At 32.6% G+C, this 23859-nt stretch overlaps 3 protein-coding genes across 3 annotated transcripts; all 3 read left to right on the forward strand.

Annotated features, from left to right (window-relative positions):
- Nucleotides 1-919: 919 nt before the first annotated feature.
- LOTGIDRAFT_131060 (hypothetical protein) lies at nucleotides 920-2655 on the forward strand (the record flags this gene model as incomplete). The annotated part of the gene is made up of 4 exons (XM_009065962.1): nucleotides 920-940; nucleotides 1165-1281; nucleotides 1699-1823; nucleotides 2451-2655. 4 exons carry the CDS (start codon nucleotides 920-922, stop codon nucleotides 2653-2655), a joined length of 468 nt encoding a protein of 155 aa, XP_009064210.1.
- Nucleotides 2656-3046: 391 nt separating this feature from the next.
- On the forward strand, nucleotides 3047-4328 carry LOTGIDRAFT_168088 (hypothetical protein; the record flags this gene model as incomplete). Its single annotated transcript, XM_009065963.1, has 2 exons — nucleotides 3047-3251; nucleotides 4201-4328. Coding segments are annotated over 2 exons (333 nt in total), but the record flags the coding sequence as incomplete, so codon positions are not given.
- Nucleotides 4329-11695: 7367 nt separating this feature from the next.
- LOTGIDRAFT_85054 (hypothetical protein) lies at nucleotides 11696-17732 on the forward strand (the record flags this gene model as incomplete). Its single annotated transcript, XM_009065951.1, has 4 exons — nucleotides 11696-11842; nucleotides 12222-12393; nucleotides 17170-17266; nucleotides 17558-17732. Coding segments are annotated over 4 exons (591 nt in total), but the record flags the coding sequence as incomplete, so codon positions are not given.
- Nucleotides 17733-23859: the final 6127 nt, after the last annotated feature.

Below are 23859 nucleotides of genomic sequence, written 5' to 3' on the forward strand. Positions count from 1 at the left end.
ATTGGTTCACTTTCACCCATATTTCATGAGCAACCAACTTGACAACGGCCACAAAAGGCATCACCTATTTTCGTGTACAATGTTAGATCTATAAAATAAGTTGAGCCAAACATGTATGGATATCCAGTGGTATAATTATCATATCTTAGTATTTATCTGTGAAAGAATTGTCAATAGTCATGACTTGATATTAAAGAACAATGATTTGAGAAAAAAATGACTGTCAAAATAATATAAATAGACTAAAATGTAACAGTAGTTTATTTGCTAAAATTCATTGAATTTTTTTGTTGTCATGGAATCTGCTAGTTCGTCATGTGACTTTGTTTACAGGAATATATTCTAGCAGACGACACTTGGAATTCCGATTAGAGCTTGGGATTATAAGGAAATTTGTTTATCAAAACATGCAAATGTAGAAGTCACACAAGGTCGCACATGTGAATTATTCATCATGTCCAGAGATGCCCGAAATTAGGTTCGCACAAAATTAGGTTGCGTGACTTTATATTTCCTGTTCATACAAAGTGATCATGATTTTTGGTCATTTTTCATACCTTAAACTATCAGTGATTTAGTCTTATACGAAGATGGTAGTTAACAGTACTCTACCGTCAACTTCCAAGAAAACTTTTGACTTAAATGTGTACTTGGTGCTAAAAGATCAGTTGACCATTTTCTGTTGTCAATTGTACCTTAGGTACAGAAATTGGTCTCAGAAATGTGATTTGTTAGCAAAACTAATTAGTATAAGTGTTCACAGCTCACTGTCAGAAGCCATGTATATCTTTGTTTGAAACTTACATTGATGACTGACCATCTTCAAGACTCAAATTATATTTTACTCTACAATTACTATTTCTTAACAGGTGGAAATGTAGTATAGATGGTGAAATCTAAAGAGTTGAAAATTTAGATCATGGGGAATGGAATGAATAAGGTAAATTCCCAGTTAAGATAACTCATATCACTGCATGAACAGGACAGGAGGCACATATGCATGCCATTTTTTAATAACTGTCAGGAAAAAGTTTTCATGGTAAGTTAATTTTATTCCAAATACTGTGCTTTGAGTAAAGATCTGTGAAATACAGCAACAATAGCTAGGCAGTGATATATACATACAATATTTCTTTATCTACACTATTATGATATTTATTGCAGATTATTAAGGGGGTGTACATTGGAAATTTTCGTGATTCTAAAGATGAGAAGCAGCTAACAGAAAACAACATAACTCATATATTATCCATTCATGATAATGCAACGCCTATATTGCCTGTGAGTAATGAAATATCATCATATGAATCTAAGATAATATAGTGGACATTAAAACAGTTTTAGGTTAGAAGGGCTGTGAATTTGGCCACTTCAGCCAATTATGATTCTCAGGTACTGAAAGTCCAAAGTGAATGGTGCATAAGTCTAAATCAAAGGTGAAATAATATATTTTACAGAGCAAAATAAGACTGCAGTCTTTTTAAGAGTGTTATTGACATTCTTGTGTATAATTATTACCAATTACTCTATAATAATTGTTGTCATTAACAGAAAGTTATTAACGTTATAATTGACAATGATTTTTTTCTGGATAACATATCTGGTTATAACACTGATATACTCTTAAATTCAGAGTAAAATCATACCAGTGTTTTCATCTCCTTTTCTTTTGATATTTCAATTACCATTTTTTTTCAGAATAAAGAATATTTGTGCCTTATTGCAAGTGATTGTCCTGCTCAAGATCTCACGCAATTTTTTAGCCAATCCAATGATTTTATACATAAAGCACGTTCAAGTGGAGGGAATGTAGTTGTTCATTGGTAGATATTTTTAAAAGTTATTGTTAAACATGTAATCTCCATTTTATAGCCGAAGCCTTTGATATAATGCTAGGGGAAGACAAGCGTATTTTTTTCACTCGAATAAGTTTATTCAAATCACTGGCGATTTTTTACGCCCAATCACAAATAGACAGAATATTTTAAATAATTTAAAAATACTTATCGCCCAATCAAAATTTTTATTTTAAAATTAGCCATGATATGGTGATGCCCATCTTCAATAGCTTAAAGTGATACTACGTCTTAGAATGAATATAAAATTTAAGTTCTCGAAAAGGTCAATATTAGTCTATTAGCTTACCTGTTCCTGGTGTCATAAAGTTACAACAGAATCCCTGTAAAATCTGGAAAATTGGAAAATTCATAAAAAAAGAAATTATTGAAAAATGCGTAATCTTGATATTTAGCGTTTTTCAATTGTTAATTACATATTTATGGATAATTACTATGTTTTTTGGATCTATCAGATTATATAAGGATCCTGTTATGTTATTTATGACACCAGGTATATCTACTGGCTATTATTCGCCAAGTTTAAAATTCTTAAATTTTATGTTAATTCTAAGACGTAGTATCACTTGAATATTGGATCCATTTTTCTTTCAGTTTAGCTGGTGTTTCTAGAAGTGTAACTTTAGTAGCAGCATATATTATGACAGTAACAGATTTAAAATGGAGAGATACTTTAAATTCTATTCGAGGTGCCAGATCTTGTGCAAACCCAAATTTTGGTTTTCAAAGACAGTTGCAAAAGTTTCAAGAAGAACAGTTAGAAGATGTAAGTATTTATTTATTTGAGCCATATTTATAGTCAGAGTTAATGTATTACATGTATTTTCTAGAAGACTTCATGGAATTAGAGCTTGTTAGTTTTGTTAACTCCCTTTGTTCCTCAGTCGACCTAGTCTTACATGGGGACATCATTTATTCCTTTTAAATGACACCAGCTTAGTCTGAGCTTGTCATCTGGATTGATTCATTCCCAACAGAATACTTTCCACTTTTAACCTTCCTAACACACCAGATACAATTTGATTCTTTGCTGAAAGTGAAAATATTATTACCAAGCATTGTCTCTAAACTGAAAAGTTTTTGACTTTGCACCAATGAATAGTATCATCTCAAAAGATCTTGTAAAAGTTATTGTATCAAATAGGTAATGAGTCTTCTATGGTGTTTTAACTATTTTTGAATGATTGTAGGAAAAGAAAAGATTTGTGAGTGTCCATGGTAAAAATACTTTTGAAGATGAAGATGATTGTAAGCAGAATTTACAAGCTTATCAGAACTTTGTTTTGGGTAACCCATCTGCTGCGGATGAAGGTCTGTACCCTCTACCTCATAATGCCTATTCAGAACGTAACAAAGCTAGTAATGGTGCTGAAAAAGATGATTCTACAGTTGAAAGTAAGAAAGCAGACTGAATTTCATCACCTTATTTCAAACAATAACCTAAATCTATGGCTGCTACTGAAGGATTTTGAATACTGGAAATTTTATCTGTAATGTTTAGACTATAGTTCAATATCTAAAAGGTCAACAAAATGGTAAATTCCATACTCATGTCTAAAAAAAAGCAACGAAGAGGAACTTCATTTTAGCGTTTTTAGAACAAAAATTCTATCTATGGACTGATGGGTAAAGTTTATATAAAAAAGGACACCATTTGAGTTTGATCATGGCTTTCTGTTAAAAGGAGTTGAGGTAAAGAGTTAGCCCTTGGAAGCTGGTCATGGGTTAATAGAAAAATATGTATAAAAAAAATAGAAAAAAATGTATGACTTAAATGATGTCTTGGGATACCACAGACATCTTGAACCCAGACTCATGAATTTTAGAATCAAAGGATGGATAAGAATTTTTTATCCCAGTTTTTTCTAACCCATTAAAGGCAGCCAGGTAGAAATAAGAAATAAAATTGAATTATTGTACAATTTTATACATGTATGTCTTGCAAGAAGTGATGGTGAGTTTTTTATTTGAAGATATTTTTAAAAACTGTTAAGACCTTAGTAATGATTATCTATGTTCTGTTTTGATTTTTTACAATTTTCTTACATAGGCATTACAAATTTGTATTTCTGTGCTTTTATAATTAAGGCTTGTTTATGAATGTCACAGGTAAATATAACATTCTTATGAAAAGAAAATTTCCTAGGCCTTGTCTTGCTTTTTCATAAAGCCTTTTTTACAATCATAACTCTTAACATAAAAATGTAAACATGTTAAAATCTAACATGATTTTTTATGATTTATTTTCGTAACAGTTTTGGAAAACAAGACCTGAATTTTTACATTAAAAATCCTACAGTTTTATATAATGATAATGATATTATTATTTATATATCTTTTCTAGTCTATTGGAGTTCAGGATTGTTGTTTACTGCTGTAACCTATCATAAACTTCACTTTTTCATTGTGAGGGATATGTTTGATAAATTGCTTTTTGTGGATAAATATTGTTTTTTAAATCTCATTTATTAGTGCTTTTTATACGCCCACATTATATAGGGGGTGAATATATCGCCGTCACTAGTGTTGAAACGGTTAATCAGTTAACCGATTTCGGGTAGTATTTCACGGATAACCGGGTCTGATTTGAGATAATCGGTTAACCGTCAATTTTATAAGAAGTAAAAAGAGAGCAATTTTTGACAGAAAATTCGTCACTGTATGAGTCTTTTAGCTGTTTTCTTTAATAAATAAACATCTTTTATTGATTGAATAATTGAGATTAATAAATCTAGATACAGTATCAATTATCAAAACACTAACGAGTTGCAAGAATTATGGTCAAGATTAACAAGCCTCTTTTTTTATATAAGTTCAACTAAGTACTCGTTCTGGATAATCGCGTCATGATGGTCTTAGTTTGTCGACAGTCGCCGTGTGCACCGTTATGTTAATTGTTTACACCTACTCTAGTTAACAGTGAGTTACCGCCGCAAATGCTGTTTTTGACTCCTTTTATAATCTTTAGTAATTAACCGGGTAACAAACGGTTATTGCAGACGATTACCTGGTTTCTAAAATTCACTAACCGTTTCAACACTAGCCGTCACCCATTTCATTCTGTCCACAATTGCTTGTAAACACTGTAGAAGGCACAATTCTTGAATGATTTCGACGAAACTTGGTATGATTGTTATCACCCAAAATCAGAAAAATCAAAAATACTTGTATGAGTTATTGCTCTTGTTCTTGAAAACAAGTTCAATTTTGGTTCGTAAACACTCCAATTCTTGACAGAAAACTTGGTATGAGTGTTAGTAATCACCCAAAGATGAACCCATTGAAAATCAGAAAAATAGTAAATATTTAGTATGAGTTATTGCCCTTGTTCTTGAAAACGCATACAATTTTAAGCCTGCAAACACTCTTAAGGCACAAGTCTTGATGGTGAGTGGTTGTTATCAACCAAGGATGAACCCTATCAAAAATCAAAAGAATCGAAAAATATTTAGTATGAGTTATTGCCCTTGTTCTTAAAAGTTTTAGCTTGTAAACACTCTAGAAGGCCCAATTCTTTACAGATTTTGATGAAACATATATTATTCAGTATCGCCTCAAAAAGTTCAAAAGAAGTGTATGTCTGAAGGTTGAATATTTCATACTGGTAATTGTTACTGTACTGCCAAATATTTTTAATTAAAATCAAAGCTGTCAGTGGGCGTATATAAAACCTTGCTAGCTATCTTTATAATTTGAATCTAGAATTTTTTCAATTGTTTGTATAGATGGCAGGAAGTTAACATAATATGTGTTATTTTGCTTTTATACTTATTTATTGTTTTAAGTAACCCTCCAAGAACCATCATTGGACTTGAAATAAATATTAAAATCGATCTATACAGTAGTATTCCATTAACAAGCTATGAATTTGGAAAATTAGGGAAAAATTTCTTTTCTTTCTGTGAGAATATTGTGTCTCAATTTCTAATAGTTTCCTCTAATGAAAAAAATGCTGAAAGTAACTTTATGCGGGATAAAGGATAAATGCCAACCCTAAAAAGCAATCTAAAATTGAAACTTTGAAGAAGGTAGATTACATGTAAAATGTTGATTGTAACACACAGTAGGCGTGTAAACAACCATTGTAGCATATTATATTTTATAACAGATACTCTTATGCAATAATGTTATGCATGTATTGATCAAATGACACACTCAAATGTTAGGTAGTCAGCTAAAACTACTATTAATTTTAACTTGAGCTAACTTTATCTGAACCGTACACACTTCCTGATATTTATTGATACTAAAGACTTGAGACTAAACCTGAGGAGAATAAAGTTGTTTTGTTTATTATAAATAGTACTTAAATTGAAATAATAATAGAGATGTCTACCATTTCCAGATCAATATATTACATGGTTATAAAATGGATTACAAAATGGACGCAACCAAAAGTCTAAACGCTCAAGCAGCTGCAAATCGTATGGTTGCCTTTGAAATAGTGTTTCTTATTGAAAAATCTTCACCAAACTCTTTCACCATGCAATGACTTGACCTCTTTGGACCAGCATGTTATATCACAATTTCTAGAATACCAACTTGCATCAAAATATCATTTACATTAAAAGACCTAGGTTGTTTAATCCTTAATTTTATATTATATATACATTATAACGTGGTCACCCCTGTCCGTCCCATCCGTCCGTTCACAATAGAGGCTACAGTTTTTATCTGATTTTAATGAAATTTAGGGTGATCATTTATATTCATTAGATCTTCGTCAAGTTTGAATTTGAATTTTCAATGAACAATTTTTGAGTTATTGCCCTTGACTTAGAAACACGTCAAAATTTGTTTGTGAACACAATAAAGACTAGAGTTTTCATTCGATTTAAATAAAATTTGGTGTGAAAATTAATAATGATGAGATCTGTATCAAGTTTGAATTTGGCGATCTTTCGATGAATGGTTTTTGAGTTATTGCCCTTGAGGCATCAAACTTTGTTGGCTTGTAAACGCGATAGAGGTGACAGTTTATGTCAAAATTTTATTAAATTTTGTGTGTTTGTTTAAATGAATAATATCTTGTACAAATTAGATTTATGGTTCGACTTGACGCAGATTGGTGACCGCCCTTGATATACTGAAAATGCACCAGGCAAGTGGGCGTATCTTGCTAGACAACCACTTGTTATCACTTTTTAAACATCAAGTGTATGCGAAAGTTTAATTGCATAATTTTAGCATCCCTATCCATCGGTCAACATTTCCTGCTAGCACTATAGGAGTGGAATATTATCAATCTTTTTGCTTAAGGTCTAAATAGACTTAAAATTTGACAAAGAACGGTTTTTTATACGCCCACATCTCGTCCGTCCGTCCGTCAACATTTGCTTGTAAACACTCTAAAAACTAGATTTTTTGATGGAATCAAATACATATTCATAAAACGAAGAATTTGAGCTATTGCCCTTGCCCCAAAATCTTGAGTATGCTATTACTCTCTTAGTTTTCAACCGATTTTGATGAAACTTAAATTGGATGGTTCGTTTTGACCATCCGCATGCCGTGAAGGCGTATATGGTTGTGGTATATAACCCTAGATTTAGCGTAAAAGTTGTCAAAATTGGTCTGTTATCAATTCACATACGCATACCACCGGTCACCAAATTTCAGCTTCTTTTCTATCTTGCTGAGATTTCGAACGAGTTTGAAATTTACGATTATTCGATGAACGGGTTACGAGTTATTGCTAATGCTATCAACTTGAAAAATGCGTCAAAATCAGCCCAAAGGAGCGAGTTTTCGCGAATTTGGACTCAATTTGGTACATGCTTGCTTATCAGTGGCGGCGCCAGCCACCCAAGAGTTGGGGTATAAATAGGGGGCAGACTGACTTAATGGGAGGGACAACAGTCGATGTTGTATTTTAACTGCGGCAGCTCTGTAAAAGGGCCAGTGGTGCAACCCTCCCATATAGAACCTCTGAAGGGATTCTTTCCATGACTTTTAAGAAATAGAATTGATTTGGTGCATTCTCGTACACTTATTTTCGGGCAAAAACGTATGCCGTTCATGTGTCGAGAATTTGGGGTACAAACCATTCTTCTAGGGGGAATGAGGGGGGAGGGGGGGGGGGGGGCTCTGTACCTTCGCTTTTATACGCCTACATTATAATGATTTGATTTGATTTGGTGCGAACATTTATATTAATGAGATCTTGGACAAGTTCGAATTTGACGATCTTTCGATGAACGTTTTTTGAGTTATTGCCCTTGGCTTATGAAAAAAGCGTCAAAATATGGTTGTGAACACAATAGAGACTACAGTTGTTATCCAATTTAAATGAAATTTGGTGTGAATATATAATGATGAGTTCGAATTTGACGATTATCGGAATTTGAGTTATTCCCTTGACTTAAAAATGCATCGAATTTTTTTGACGATAGAGGTTGACAGTTTATGTCAGAATTTTATTGAATAATGTGTGTTGGTTTAAATCAACAATATCTTGCACAAATAAGATTTTTGGTATGATTTGACACAGATAGGTGACTGCCCTTGATATACTGAAATTGTATTGGGAAAATGGGCGTATCTTGTTAGGCAACCACTTGTTTCCCAATACAAATAAATATGCGGTGAATATACAGCAAAAAAATGATTTTCAGGAGCGAAATTGGAAAATGCTTGATAGGGGTGATGTAATTTGCATCCTACGTCTTGTATAATCATAAAAGATTTATAAAATTGTCAAATTTCTTATCTCCATCACATTCTCAAGTCAATTTTCCCGGTCCGAAGGGATGAAATGTGACAGAAAGAAAGTTGAATTGAAGGCATAGTCTATATCGTTTGCCAAGCTTGGTATCTACAGCCTACTACAATTTCTTCCAAGTATTATTCTTTTTTCCCATGAAATCTTAGTAATGATTTGGCACTACGCATGAATAAAAAGCACATAGTCTACAATAACATTATTCATATTATTAAAGGGATGTCAACGCTAAATAAATTTCGGATTTTAACAATTTCTAGATGAATCGTTCTTGAGTAGGCCTATTTGTCAATCGAATGTATACTATAATTATATCGCTCTACAACTGATGTATAGGCCTACGCCTATTGAGCAATATTAACAATGAAAATATTCTATTATTGAATTTGAAGGTTTAGGCTATAGTAGGAAAATGGAATGAATATTCCTGTTGTATGCCTGTAACTAACACGCACTCGCAGTTAAACATAGTGATTGTGGGTTAGCTATTTTATTACCTTATTGATAATGTATTTTTACAAGGGCGTCCCTTAAATATGGCGTCTGCTTAAATAACTTCCTGGTTGTTCAACCTATTTATACTGAATAATCTACCATTGTGAAACTAGGCCATCTTATCGACCTTGTTCTAATATTAGATTTAATTCAGCTTTTCCAAGAATACTTTAGTTTCGGGGAAAATGAAACTAAAGAACGTTCACAAGAAATTACATGTATATACACCAAAGCATAGTATGTTTAAGGTGTCTTAGGCTACAGCATAAGGGGACTTTGGTGAGTCAGAAACGACAGGAAATTTTTATCTGAACTAAATTAGCAGGTAATTTTGATTTGTCATTTCATTAATTATTGTTATAAATCTTCTTTTAATAAATCGTCACTGCTCTGATGTAATATTTTGCAATACCGTTTGTCCTTTTGATAATATCACGGGAATGTTGGGGAAATCTAAAAAAAAAAGACGAAAGAAATTAGGCCTGTGCTTGTCCATTATGATCTTGATAAGTTCAAAGGATTTTTCAGTAAATATGCAATCATTTTGAATTACATTACATTTGATGTAGGTATAGCCTAGTTTTTAGTATTGCGCAACGCGGTTATCATGCTTGCGTGATTTTCTGAAGATAATTTTCTTATCACGAATGACACGCGCCAGTGAGGCGAAGCAATATAGATTTTCTGAGTATAGGCCTACATAAAAAATGAAAACTGGCTTGCAGGCTGTAATTACATAAGGGAAATGCCTCATTCTGAATTCTCATTTCCACGCCCACAAAACGAAGTGTAGCGGGCTTAGTTTAATAGCCTACGGGTTAATGTCAAAACCCGTATTCGTGATGCGATGATACATAGGCTATCATTTCACACTCCTTTCAAATTCTCAGTTGATAAAAAACTTTGTAACGACCACAAAGTAGTAGGCCTATTTAATATTATGAAAGATATCATCAAATCATCTCTTATTGAAGTCAAATAGACTTCCACAGCATTGACACCATACACCTCATCTAAGACATGACTTTTTGCAACTGATTTTATTCTAATTCAAAATGTAACCTCCTCTGAAACACCTGTCTGGGATTGTCCTGACAAAAACTTTGGGGTAGATATGAAAAAAAAAATCATATATTCGAGTAATCTGTGCCAATTAAGTTGCATCAAAGTAGCAAAGTTATAAACAGTAACGAACAGAAAAGCAATTGGGTGAAACATTATTAGACGTTCCTAGATTTGATTACAATTTTATGTTTAATCTTGGTGCGTTAAAGCCAACTCAATGCAATATTGGCTACAACATATTATATATTCAATAGAAAATCGAGACAAATATTTTATCGCTCTCTGTACGTTACCTGTTTACATTGCAAAGGCTTCAAAGCGATCGATATACCCAGCATGCATTAAAATAATGTCTGTACATGTGTAGTATACGGATCACAATAATGACAGAGGCTAGTCAGTCTCAGTTGAAAGTGTATCCCCATTTGCTTCAACATTATCACAATAAATGCCTCGATCATTACTACACGATTCCTGTATATTTACATGCAACTACCGATCTCTTATTGTCAATAGATATGCCCACTATCTTAAATAAGCTAATTATTGGGAAAGATGAGCAAAACGTAAAATTGCCCAATTCATCTGTTTATGTTTCGTGCTAATTGTTCACCAAAATTGTTGTTCCATTACCAAGGGAGGGGGTGTCATAATATTAACCCCCACCCCCTATGTTTCATACTTCCTCCTTTTGAAGGAAATCGTGCTTAACTTTTGAATGATTTTAATGTTCTTATCTATCAGACTAGAATTAATACCCGGCGAGATGAATTTGGAAAGCGTTCATCGATATTTTATTATTTCCGTATGAAACCACTGACTATAGTATTAGTATGAGTTAACGGGGTTTCTGGGACAATGATAACCCACATAATATTATTTAAATTCTGAATCATCTAAGGTTTTCATTGGATAAGTAATATTTAGGGACTTAAAGATAATCTCATAAAATGCCTGCATTTGGCGAATTTTGTATAGTTCGGAAAATTATACTACGGAACAAAGCTACAATGTTCAACGATGAGGCGTCTAATTATTCTCCATCTGTAAGTAATACCTATACCAGTAACTTATTTATTTATACATAACAGTTTAAAAAGCTAAATGTTATGGTGAAATATTTTTGAAAGTTAAAAGCAAAATCATGAAGTCTATATTAAAAAAAGGATTACACACTGTATTGATATTAATGTACAAACCAAGAATAATTTTAAAATGTTCAACTGATATATGATTTAATTGTAACCAAAGGGAGGCATGAGTTTTTAATAATTTTAGTTATGTTGAAAAGTATGCAAACTCATAAATCTTAATTTTTGGCATTCATCTTTTTGAAGATGAAGACAATTTTAAACCTATAATATGACAATGCTATATGGATATATTGGTGTGTTACTGAGACGTGTATGCCACTTGAAAAGCTATGAAACAGTCCAAATCAGTCAAAATATAGGTTAAATATAACTAAGGGGCCGTGCTTGGAAATTGTTTATGCTTCTTATTACAGGTCTGTTGTGGCGATATGAGTGGATGTAACACTGAATACCATGGAAGGCAAAGATTCCGACCTTGGCTTACCAATAAAATTGACAGTTGCAGATTCCCTGGTGTTGAATGGATTGATCGAGACCTAAACATTTTCAGAATTCCGTGGAAACATGGTGGAAAGCAAGATTGGTCTGAACAAAATTCATTAATTTTCAAGGTAAAAAAGCATAGGACCTGAAAATACTAAGTTTGTAAAGCATGTTTTCACCTTTACTAATGTATTTATTTGGAATAAAGACATTTCAATGGAATTTGATCTAAACTTTTCTATTAATCTGCATTGTTTTGCTTTGGTTCTAAAGACGATGACGAGAATAACTTTAGAACTATTGTGATTTTTTTCAATGCACATTGAATCTTAATCGAAAGTTTATTAATATTAATCTGATTTCATTTTGTGTATTAAAGCCAATAAATGTATTCATTTTCGTTAAGCCTACGATGATTTCACGAAATAATCTCGCTTAACTTGAATAGAAATAAGGAAATATTTACTTTCAATATTATACAATATCCTGTCATATCTCACTATATAGGAATGGGCTGTGCATACAGGCAGATTTCGTCAAGGAGTTGATAAGGCAGATTGGCCAGGCTGGAAAACGAGGTTTCGATGTGCGATGAATAAATTACCAGATATCCGAGAAATAAAAGAAAGAAGTCAATTAGATGGAGATGAACCATATAGAGTGTATCAATTTTTAAACAGTAAGTTTTTTGATGACATAACATTGTGTATTATTTTTATCAGCTGTCAGAGTCATTTTTCAAATTTAAAATCCGAAAGTCATGTTCGTCTACAGTTAAGTAATATGTACCGGTCGAGGTGACCACTGCTGAAGTTCACACCACCCCTGCATTCATTTGTAATTTGCTCATATTTTTAATATATGACTGTCTGGAATACGAAAAGTTGTGAATGAAAGTCGGAGGAAGAAGTTTTCATCGCGTTAACAGATAGTTATATAGGATACCTAAAGCTTATTCTTTTTTAAGAGAAAAGGATTTCTAACAATATATAATTACAAATATAACAGCACAGTAGCTTGATGTACAGGACAGACATAATATATAGAACTATCGGATTGTTATGTAGGCCTATATTTGATAAACGAAATATCCACAATACTACTACTTACAGATTCAAATTCAGTTCAAATGGCGGAAAATGGTGAAAATCAGTACTTAAAAAAGGAACCAAAATATGAGAGAATTGTAGACGGTCCATTGAATTTATCTTCTCAAAAGGTAGTCTTTTACATACATATTTTATACTATTACTTTATATATTTTGGCGAGGTTGACATTATTCCGCACCGTCTTATTCGCGGCTTTATACGTCAATGGCATGAGCCGGTGAAATGTCAAGATGCCACCATTTGCAATTCTTGTTTATTGTTGTCAATGACGTCTGATAATAATAATAATTTTATTGGCGTATAATTCAATACAGAGAATTGTCACCAGAGACAAAACAGGACATGGATCATATACAATAATGTTGGAAGGAGAATACCTTCATGGCTAATAAAGATCTGGTATCCAATAAACGATGTTTAGTAAATATAGGTCTACAATGAAATAGAAAGAACATAATTATGGTGTTTCTAAATGCTCCATACTTCAAAAAGACTATCTTATTATATAGGAGGCTATAATAAGTTAACAATTTCTATTTCAAGTATTATACTATACATTTTTAGGTTCTCAGTATAGCATTGTTTACAAAGATAATGGTGGGTTTTAAAATATCTCCTTGTTCAAAACTGATTAAAAATTCAAATTTGGCAAAATCCGACATATCTGAAAGATCAGGAACAAAGTGAAGAACTTCCTCGAATAGAAAGGTCCTTAGTGTGTTGTATTTTAGACAAGTACAAACAATGTATCTCATTTTCTACTTGAGGCAGTTGACATTGATTACAAATTCTATTTTCGACGGGCGTATCTTAATCTACCCTTTTCTATAAGTAATGAATGGCAACTTACTCTGAATTTTGTGAAATTCTTAATGTATGTGTTACAGACATCTAAACCATACTTAAATTTAAAGTGACAATAGGTTCGTCATTTGTTTCCTATGGAAGATGATTTAAATTCACCCTTCATAAATCTTACAAAACACTGTCGATATCTCAATGAGAGCCCTCTTTCTGGAGAACAACAGCCTTGGGATAGATGGAGTGCCTTTGTTATCCCATACATAGGAAAGCCTAATATCATTAGGAAGGAATTTATATGGTTATTAAATGTATTGGTGTGGGCTCTAACTATAGTCAGGGCTTTGAACGACCATATATAGGACCTGCATTGAAAATTGTCATTCAGATGAAGCCAGTACTTAATTGCCTGTAATAAAGCAGATATAGGCCTATACTAAGAGGAAAGCGATCTAGTTCAGCTTTTCTGACTATGTTTGAAACATATTTATTTACTCCAAGAATAAATTTACAATATGAATTTTCTCAGGGATAAAATTTATAAATATAGACGTCATCGACTGTTGTCACCACCCCGGGAAATCCGAAGGACGCGTGCATAACCAGCTTTGATTGCCCGAAGATCAAATTTAGTCCAATGAAAACTGTGAATCTAATTTCCTTATTCTAATTTTGAGTACACTCTCGAACTGATATGAAATTTATTTACCTCTCGAGAAAAATTGGTTGGACGTATACAGGTCAATCAGGCGACATTCAATTCTCTATCAGCAGACCTTTATTGCAGACCTTGCTATTCACTTCAGTTATGATAATCCCATACCCCTACTAATTAACCTTTGTTTTGCACTGGGAATAAAGGATAGAAATTAAATTGTCAAACTTTTAGTAATAACCTTTTCAAATTAGTGGTGAATGAAATCGTAAATCAATGTAGTGAATGTAGTCAAACTAAACTACTTTATCAAGCGATAAACCTTTATTATCTGAAAAAGTATCGAGTAATATAATATGATTTTCTTTTCTTTCAAAGATAACTCCATGTATACCAGAGACTGTAAGAGCCATGAACTGTTCATATGAAGAACAACATACCGGTAAGCAACTTTTCATTTGCATGCTACTCAAACTAGTGGAATGATTGGCCAAGTTACATTTCTGGATAACAACAACATACGTACTACTATTACTATAAGATGTTTCTCTGATTTTCAGTTGACGATCCAGATCTTACATCAGATTTAGGTGTAATAGACGTAAAAGATTTGGTAGGAATGAGAGCACGTAATTCAAGTAACGAGGTTTTTATGAATAGAATAATTCACAGTATAGAAAATACACACAAAGCTGATGGTATAAAACAAGAAGAGGACATGGATACTACAGGTTTGACAACCTTTACTTTTAACATTAATAATCTTAATCTATGAACACGCACACTGGTTCACACAAAAACATTCGGCTGATATTTGAACAGTTGTCAGATGTAGGAATTGGAATTCACCAAGACCGATCGATGCTAAATCACAGATGAAGATAAGATGAAAATTAATAATAATAATAATTTGATAATTTCAGATGGCTCTATTTCGAGAGGTGAAAATCAATATCCTCTGGATTATTCAACGGAGTCGTCAAGAATGTTAAACAGAGATCGCTCACCTTACATCAACCCAGTCTCGCAATTTCCTTGTCACAGGGAACCTGCAGGTAAATAGAAATAGACACCTTTCTTAACGCCAGATGTGCCACACAGATATACTTATCTTTTTTAACGACAGATGTGCCAAACATTCAGATATAAATACATTTCTTCAGGCCAGGATACAGATACAGGATACACTAACTTTTCTTAACGATAGATGTACCGCACATAATTACAGACTATCGTGATACAAGAAAGTTGTCTTTTGCAGTCAAGGTATAAGACGAGGTTAAGCTTGACATTGTAAAGATGACATTACAGATAGGCCTATATGTTTACATAAAATTCTGAACGACAAATATACCATAAATTACAGATATACTTACCTTTCTAAACGACAAATAAACCATAAATTGTGTACAATATATTAGTTTATTACATATACTTACCATTCAAAGCAACAAATAGATCATATTACAGATACACTTACCATTCAATGCAACGAATAGATCATAATTATTACAGATATACTTACCATTCTAAACGACATTATAGATACATGTATACTTATCGTTGTAAACGACAGATGTTCCATACATTACATATATACTTACCGTTCTAATGAATCTAAACGATAGATATTCCATACATTACAAATATACTTACCATTCAAAACGACATTATAGATACATGTATACTTACCGTTCTAAACGACAGATGTTCCATACATTACATATATACTTACCGTTATAATGAATCTAAACGACAGATTTTCTATACATTACAGATATACTTACCGTTCTAATGAATCTAAACGACAGATATTCCATACATGACAGATATACTTACCGTTCTAAACAACATTACAGTTATACTTACCTTTCTAAACGACAGATATTCCATACATAACAGATATACTGGCCGATCTAAACGCAAGATATTCCATACATTAGATATAATGTCAAGTATTTTAATTATTGATATACTTCCTCATGTGAAAAGTTTATTAGCTGCTACCAAGGTTTTGCCAAGATGTTGTTTTGGATTTCGGGGTTGTTTTTGCGGTTCCGATCGTTAATGGGACTATTTTTTTGTTTATCCAACAATAATATTCAGTAAAACATATTCTGTTTGAATTAAAATAGTTTTCATGTTGAAATCCATAGTCTCTACTTGTGACCTAGGCTTGTGCTTCTATAGGAGAATATCTACTATAACACCTATAACTAGATTTTAGTCGCGTGTTTTTATGAAATCGACACACACTCCCCTTATGTTTTATACATAGCATGGGATAAATATGATTTTCTTAGCCACCTAAAATCATTTGTCATTGATATTTTTTTGCAGATCATGAACTGATCGTTAGATTGCAGTTTAGACAACAGGTTGCCGATCAATATCATATTACCAATAAAGATGGTATTAGATTATGTTATGGTCAGCAGATGAATTGTATGACAAACGAAGATCGTAATAGGGTAAACTACACTTATGTCAATGTCACACTATGACTTTGACTATGACTTTTTATGAGTTTAATATAGCCTATATAAAAAACACCTCTCAATGTAATGTACAGTGATCAATTTCATTAGTCATAGAGACTAATAATTTATTACTACAATATGAAATCTGCTCTATTTGCTACTACTTACAGATCAGACATCATCTATCCCAGTTTTCTGATTACATGAACATTCTGGATTTCTTCTTGTGGGTTGAACACGGGGGTAAAACAGTTGGGCGGAAACCATGGGTTTGGGTACTGATACTATTCAATTGTATTTTTCGGTTCACATACAACTAGACGTTCAGTCTTAAACTATTTGTTTCAGGCTTATGGATTTCCTTTAGCAGAATCGATTGAATTTCCATTACATCAAATAACAAACCCAGAACAACACAGCTATACTAAAGAGTTGTTGAAACATTTAGATAGAGGATTATCCATTCATTGCAAAAATGGGGATGTATATGCCACCAGAAAATGCAGGTTAGTCTAAAATTACATGGACTGTATCACAAATGAACTAATATCCTCTCTGAGCTACAATATTATATTCCTTCAAAAATCCAATCGGTCCATCATAACTGACATGTGGTTGGAGCCGAGTATACTGATTAACTGAAAGATTTAGTTTAATTTCATATATAGTTGTTACGTACGATTATAAAACTGATATTATAGAACAAAATATTGACTGAACAGAAACCCAAATTCCCCCTTTTAAGCAGGTACTTCTTGATTGTTTTAATCCTAAACCATCTGTCCTTATTATTTCAGGGTGGTTGTATTCTTTGCGTCACCAGAGTCCAGTAATCCTACAAAAATACACAGAAATGAACAAAGTCATAAAATATTTGATTATAAAGCGTTTAGGGTAGCACTTCATAACTATGTGAATGGTCAGGGGCCCAAGCCATCTGCTCAAGTGTTACTTGGTTTTGGACAAAAATGGACAAATAACCACGAGGCTTATCATAATTTATTAATATCGGCTACCATCTTCCATCCTTTAGCAATCTACGAACTTTCAAAGGTAAGTAATATGGTATTTTTGGTGTGGTTCATTAATGTACATGTTGAAGTTTTCTATTTTCAGTTGAGATACCGAAGCTCACATTGAGTCTTAGAAATGAAGTAAAATTAATCCATAAAGACTCTATGTATTCTGTTTCTATGTAAACGTTCTCAAGTTGTTGGTATCTTAGGTCGTCGGCTATGTCGCTTTATTTACATGGTAAATGATCAAAGAACAACATCTAATGTAATCAACAACTGATTCGGGTATAAATATATCATAATCACATTATATTTAAATCTATTTATTCCAGGTTTCTGGTAATAGTCCTTTGTCATCAGTACAGATTTCAAAATCCGATGAAATCGATCAGTTTTTAAAGGTGTATAAAGAGATCACTTCACTTGGTTCAAAATTCTAAATATTTTTTACAAAAATATCTAAATATAGTTGTAGAGTGCATTAACATTAACATTTTCATGCTATATAATATATCATTAATGATTTTTGTACATAATTTAAATACTTTAATAGTTTTCATATATAGTTTTTGTCTACCTAGATGATTTTCATATCGATTTGTATTTCTATCAAATATTTTCATATATATTATTGTATCCTTTTCTTCAAGTCTGTTCCTATTTAAGTAAAATATTGATTAAATCAATCGTGTAAATTATATTTACATGTGTATATGCCTATTATTTCCAAATACTTATAGTGTGATCGTATTAGCATCGACCATACTCAACATTTTCATGTACATACAATCTAATTGTTTCATCATTGAGCATAATTAAACATGTCCATGCATATACAATCTGATTGTCATAGAACATTGTCATTTCCATGTTTGATTTACATTCAATCTGACTGTACAATCATAAAGCATGCATAATTAAACGTTTCCATGCATATAACATACTCATTTTCTTGTTTGATTTGCATTCAATTCAATCTGACTGTACAATCATAAAGCATGCTACTTGTATAATTAAACGTTTCCATGTACATTCAATCGCAATCGCATTTTCATACAGCATACTCAACATTTTCATGTACATACAGTCAGATTGTATTGATCATATTAAACATGTTCATGTACACACAATCTAATTGTATCTTCATAAAGCATATTAAACATGTTCATGTACACACAATCTAATTGTATTGCCATTAAGCATATTAAACATGTTCATGTACACACAATCTAATTGTATCTTCATAAAGCATATTAAACATGTTCATGTACACACAATCTAATTGTATTGCCATTAAGCATATTAAACATGTTCATGTACACACAATCTAATTGTATCTTCATAAAGCATATTAAACATGTTCATGTACACACAATCTAATTGTATTGCCATTAAGCATATTAAACATTTTCATGTACACGCAATCTAATTGTATTATCATAGAGCATAATTAACATTTCATGTACATAAAATGTATTGTCTTGTAGAGCATACCTAGCATGTTTCGCCTATATGTTGTTTCGGGATTCGTTAGTACTACGTTTACCATTTACATTGCATGTACATACACTCTGGTTGTATAATAATAGAGCATAATTAACATTTTCTGTATTTTCATTCGGTTTGAATTAATATGAAACATAATAACTTTTTAATGTACATACAACCTGGTTAAATTATTGCGGAGCATAATTAACATTTCAATGTACATGCAATCTGGTTGAATTATTATGGAGCATAATTAAAATTTCAATGTACATCCAATCTGATTGAATTATTATGGAGCATAATTAAAATTTCAATGTACATGCAATCTGGTTGAATTATTATGGAGCATAATTAAAATTTCATTGTACATGCAATCTGGTTGAATTATTGCGGAGCATAATTAACATTTCAATGTACATGCAATCTGGTTGAATTATTATGGAGCATAATTAAAATTTCAATGTACATCCAATCTGGTTGAATTATTATGGAGCATAATTAAAATTTCATTGTACATGCAATCTGGTTGAATTATTATGGAGCATAATTAACATTTCAATGTACATGCAATCTAGTTGAATTATTATTAAGCATAATTAAAATTTCAATGTACATGCAATCTGGTTGAATTATTATGGAGCATAATTAACATTTCATTGTACATGCAATCTGGTTGAATTATTATGGAACATAATTAAAATTTCAATGTACATGCAATCTGGTTGAATTATTATGGAGCATAATTAAAATTTCATTGTACATGCAATCTGGTTGAATTATTATGGAGCATAATTAACAATTGTAATGTACATACAAAAAGATTTAATTATCATGGAGTATTATTAACAATTTTAAGTACTTGAATTCAGAATGTATCATCATAATTATTCTTAAAATATATCTGTGTGAAATCAAATGAATTTCAATAATCACGGCCTTTATTATAATTGTATGAAATATAACCAGAAATCCTTTAAGTTCATAATTAAATAACAGAAGCCATTTGCCAATTGTTTTTCTTTGTTCGCTTGGGAAATGCAGCATATGTTACAAATAGAGTTGTACATTTATAAAAGTGTACATAATATTTCATGTACATTCAGTGATGTATTTGTCTATGATTGTTCTTGTAGTTGAATGACTCCTTTTGGTATATTTGCGTATTTTATCATTTAACTGTAAATTCTAGTAAGCATACCGAATACAATACAGAACAGGTTTTTGTTTTTGTTTTTTGCAAATCCCACATTTTCAACGACTGGTAAAATCTGATGATGTTTGACAAATTAGAAGTCAACTACATGTATAGTAATTAGTTTTATTTTACCAACAGTTTACCACAAAATTAGTTTGAACTAAAATAATTGTATTTGTAGTAATATTGGGTACGGTAACCTTGTAATTAGCACCTGTTGTCCTCGCAATTATGCTTTTTTCGAAACTGGAAAAATTGTTTATGTTTTTGGGGAGGTGGAGGTTTTGTAAATGTTTGATCTGCGTTATATTTTCCATAAAGAGACTAGTTATATTGATAAAACAATCATAAACATGTCCCATAACCATCGATCTTAAGCTAATATTTTGAAAGATAAACAAACTTATTTTTCGACTTTCATAATCAAAATCATCAAAGACATTAGCATAGCTTCTTTCAATGATAGAAAAGATTTCAAACTTGAAGGGAGATAATTTGGAGAAAAAAATGTTCTCAAGTTTCTGAGATGGGTCAAACACACTTCAAGGGAGGTAATTGGGTGAATTGTATTTCATACTTGAAGAGGTTTAATGAATTGATAATATTTTGATAAAATATAGGTCAGTAATATTAGTCATGGTCAAGAGAGATATCATAGCCGAGGTAATATATACTATAGGCTATAAGGTATATTATTTCTGGGATTATGTGCAATTGATTTCCTGTGAAAGAATATTGAATGACTAACTCATTGATTATATTTTCATTAATCTTTTTCTTCTCAAAGATCTAACATAAAATTCATAAAAGTATACATATTTTGAATTATGTTTTATTTTCAACAGAAATTCAATGTCTCTAGATAGGCATAAATCTTTTTTGTTTATATTTTCCATACAGTTATGACTTGGTTGTTTTTTCATGTTGTTGAAGGGTGAAATTAAATGTATTTAATTGTTATAAGGTTATTTTCTATCACCTCATAGTTTTCTAATTTTACCTGAACTATATTAATCAGTGTTTTAATATTGTAAGGACAGTCTGTTGTGTCCTCCGGAAGCTTGGTATTTTGAATATTTTGGATATTCTTGTTTAAGGCATGTTGTATTTAATAGTTTTATAGTTCTCGCTTTTTGTTTACTCTGGTTACCAGTTGTCGGCCATCTGGCTTCCTAACTTTTAAATAGTTTTGCATACATTATACTTAATTACTACAATTACTTTTCTATATATTAATCCCAGCATTGCTCTCCATTTTAAATATATCTTACACTACAATATTCTTTATCCTTCGATTTCCAGATCCCTGTTGGTAATGTTGTCGGGTGGGGATTATGGGTTAAGTAACCACACCAAGGGTTCAGTTGACTAGATGTTTATTACGTAACATAGAACAAAACCCTGTAAGTACAAATAATGCAATTACAATCAGGAAATAAATGAAATATATATATATTAAAACTGAGTAAGAGTTTACTCTTAATAAAACTATACAAATTTACACCTTATATCTATAAACATATGAAATATATGAAATACGTGAAAGGACATCATGCATAATTACAATATATAAGGACAAATCTAAATACATAATAATATAATATAATAGCTAAACCTACCCTGTACAGGGTTTTTTTAAACTAAAGAACCCGTGGGCAGTAAAGTACCTAACCAGGAATGGAGAAATCTGAAAATAAGACGTTTAAAGAAGTTGCTCTCTCTGATCTCCGAGGGAGTATCGCAGACGACTCGTCAGAAACCTCTGATACATCTGAAGTATCTGGTGTTGCAACTGATGCTGTAGGCCTGTCAACATCATCCTGAGCTACCTCTTGGTCAGGTACAACAGTCAAATCTTCAACGATCACTGGGCTATCCGTGGAGCTAGCTTTTGGTAAGTAATTTACCAATTCCACCCTATACCCACGATCATCATCTCCATCGTCTCTCTCTCCTGTATCTTTATCTTCTCCAAGATGTTCATGAGTTGTGTTGGCCCTTGTCCTTGTCCTTGTTCTGGGCTTGGGCTGTGGTCTTTTGACTCCTATATCTTCTTCAATAGGCACCGAACTGATGGGTAACAGATGATTCCTATGGAGAGTACGCACCCTACCAATTCCATCTTCCTTTACCACCTCATAAACTGGAATTCCTGTGTGTGGTTGACGTAATACCTTGTCCCATCTGTCAGCTATTTTGTGTCGTCCTTCTTTGAAAGCTAACCTGCGAACTAAAACCCTATCACCAGGTTCAAGGATGTTGGTCCTCGCTCTCAGATTAAACTTACCTTTCTGTTTCTGGTGGTTCCTTGACACTTCATTAGCAGCTGTTTGGTAAGCAAGCCTCTCCTTCAAACTATCCACATAGGTGTTATAATTTTTAATGTCCTCTTTACCTTTATTCACGAGTCCAAATATAACATCAATGGGAAGAATGGGCTTCCGTCCAAACATAAGTTGGAAAGGGGAAAATCCAGTTGCTGAATGGGTGGTACTGTTGTAAGCGTGTACTAACGGGGAAACATACGTCTTCCAATCCTGCTTCTGTTCAGAGTTTAAAGTACCCAACATGTTAAGTAACGTACGATTAAATCGTTCGCACTGTCCGTTTCCTTGTTGATGGGACGGAGTTGTTCTGGACTTAGTCATTCCAGTTAGCTGACACAACTCCTTAATCACTTTTCCCTCAAATTGCTGTCCTTGATCGCTATGCAGTCTATGAGGGATGCCATAATGCACAATAAAGTGATCAAACAAGGCTTTAGCTGTTGTTTTAGCCGTAGTATTCCTAACTGGAATGGCCTGTGTGTATCTTGTAAAGTGGTCTGTAAGTACCAAAATGTTATCGTACCCACCCTTACTAGGTTCTACACACATATAATCCATGCAGACTAGTTCAAGTGGACTACTTGACTTGATATTTAGCAATGGACAAGCTGGTGGAATAGCCTTTCGTCTCAAACATCGTGGACAATTCCTTATATAATCATCAATATCACTAGTCATCCTCGGCCAATAGAACCTCTCTCGAGCCAAACATACTGTTCGGTCTCTGCCCTGATGACCTAGTTCATCATGGATACCATGAAGTGCCTGTTGTCTAAACCTTGATGGTAATACCAGTCTTAAGTCTTCTTCATCTCCATCCATCACTCGCTTAAACAAAACTCCAGATCGAATGACCAAATGATCTAGCTCTCTATAGAGTGAGGATTCGTGCGGTGTTGAGGTTTCTATCTTACCCTTAGCACCTTTCTCGATATACTGCATGAACTTAGAAAGTATTGGGTCTTCCATCTGTCTAACCCTCCAATCCTCAGACTCCACCAATGATGAACTTACTTGAATAGGACTTGGGGCTGCCTGATGGGACATACTGATCGTTTGGCAATATCCATCAT

Source organism: Lottia gigantea, assembly GCF_000327385.1.
Source record: "Lottia gigantea unplaced genomic scaffold LOTGIsca_72, whole genome shotgun sequence".
Taxonomy (NCBI): domain Eukaryota; kingdom Metazoa; phylum Mollusca; class Gastropoda; family Lottiidae; genus Lottia; species Lottia gigantea.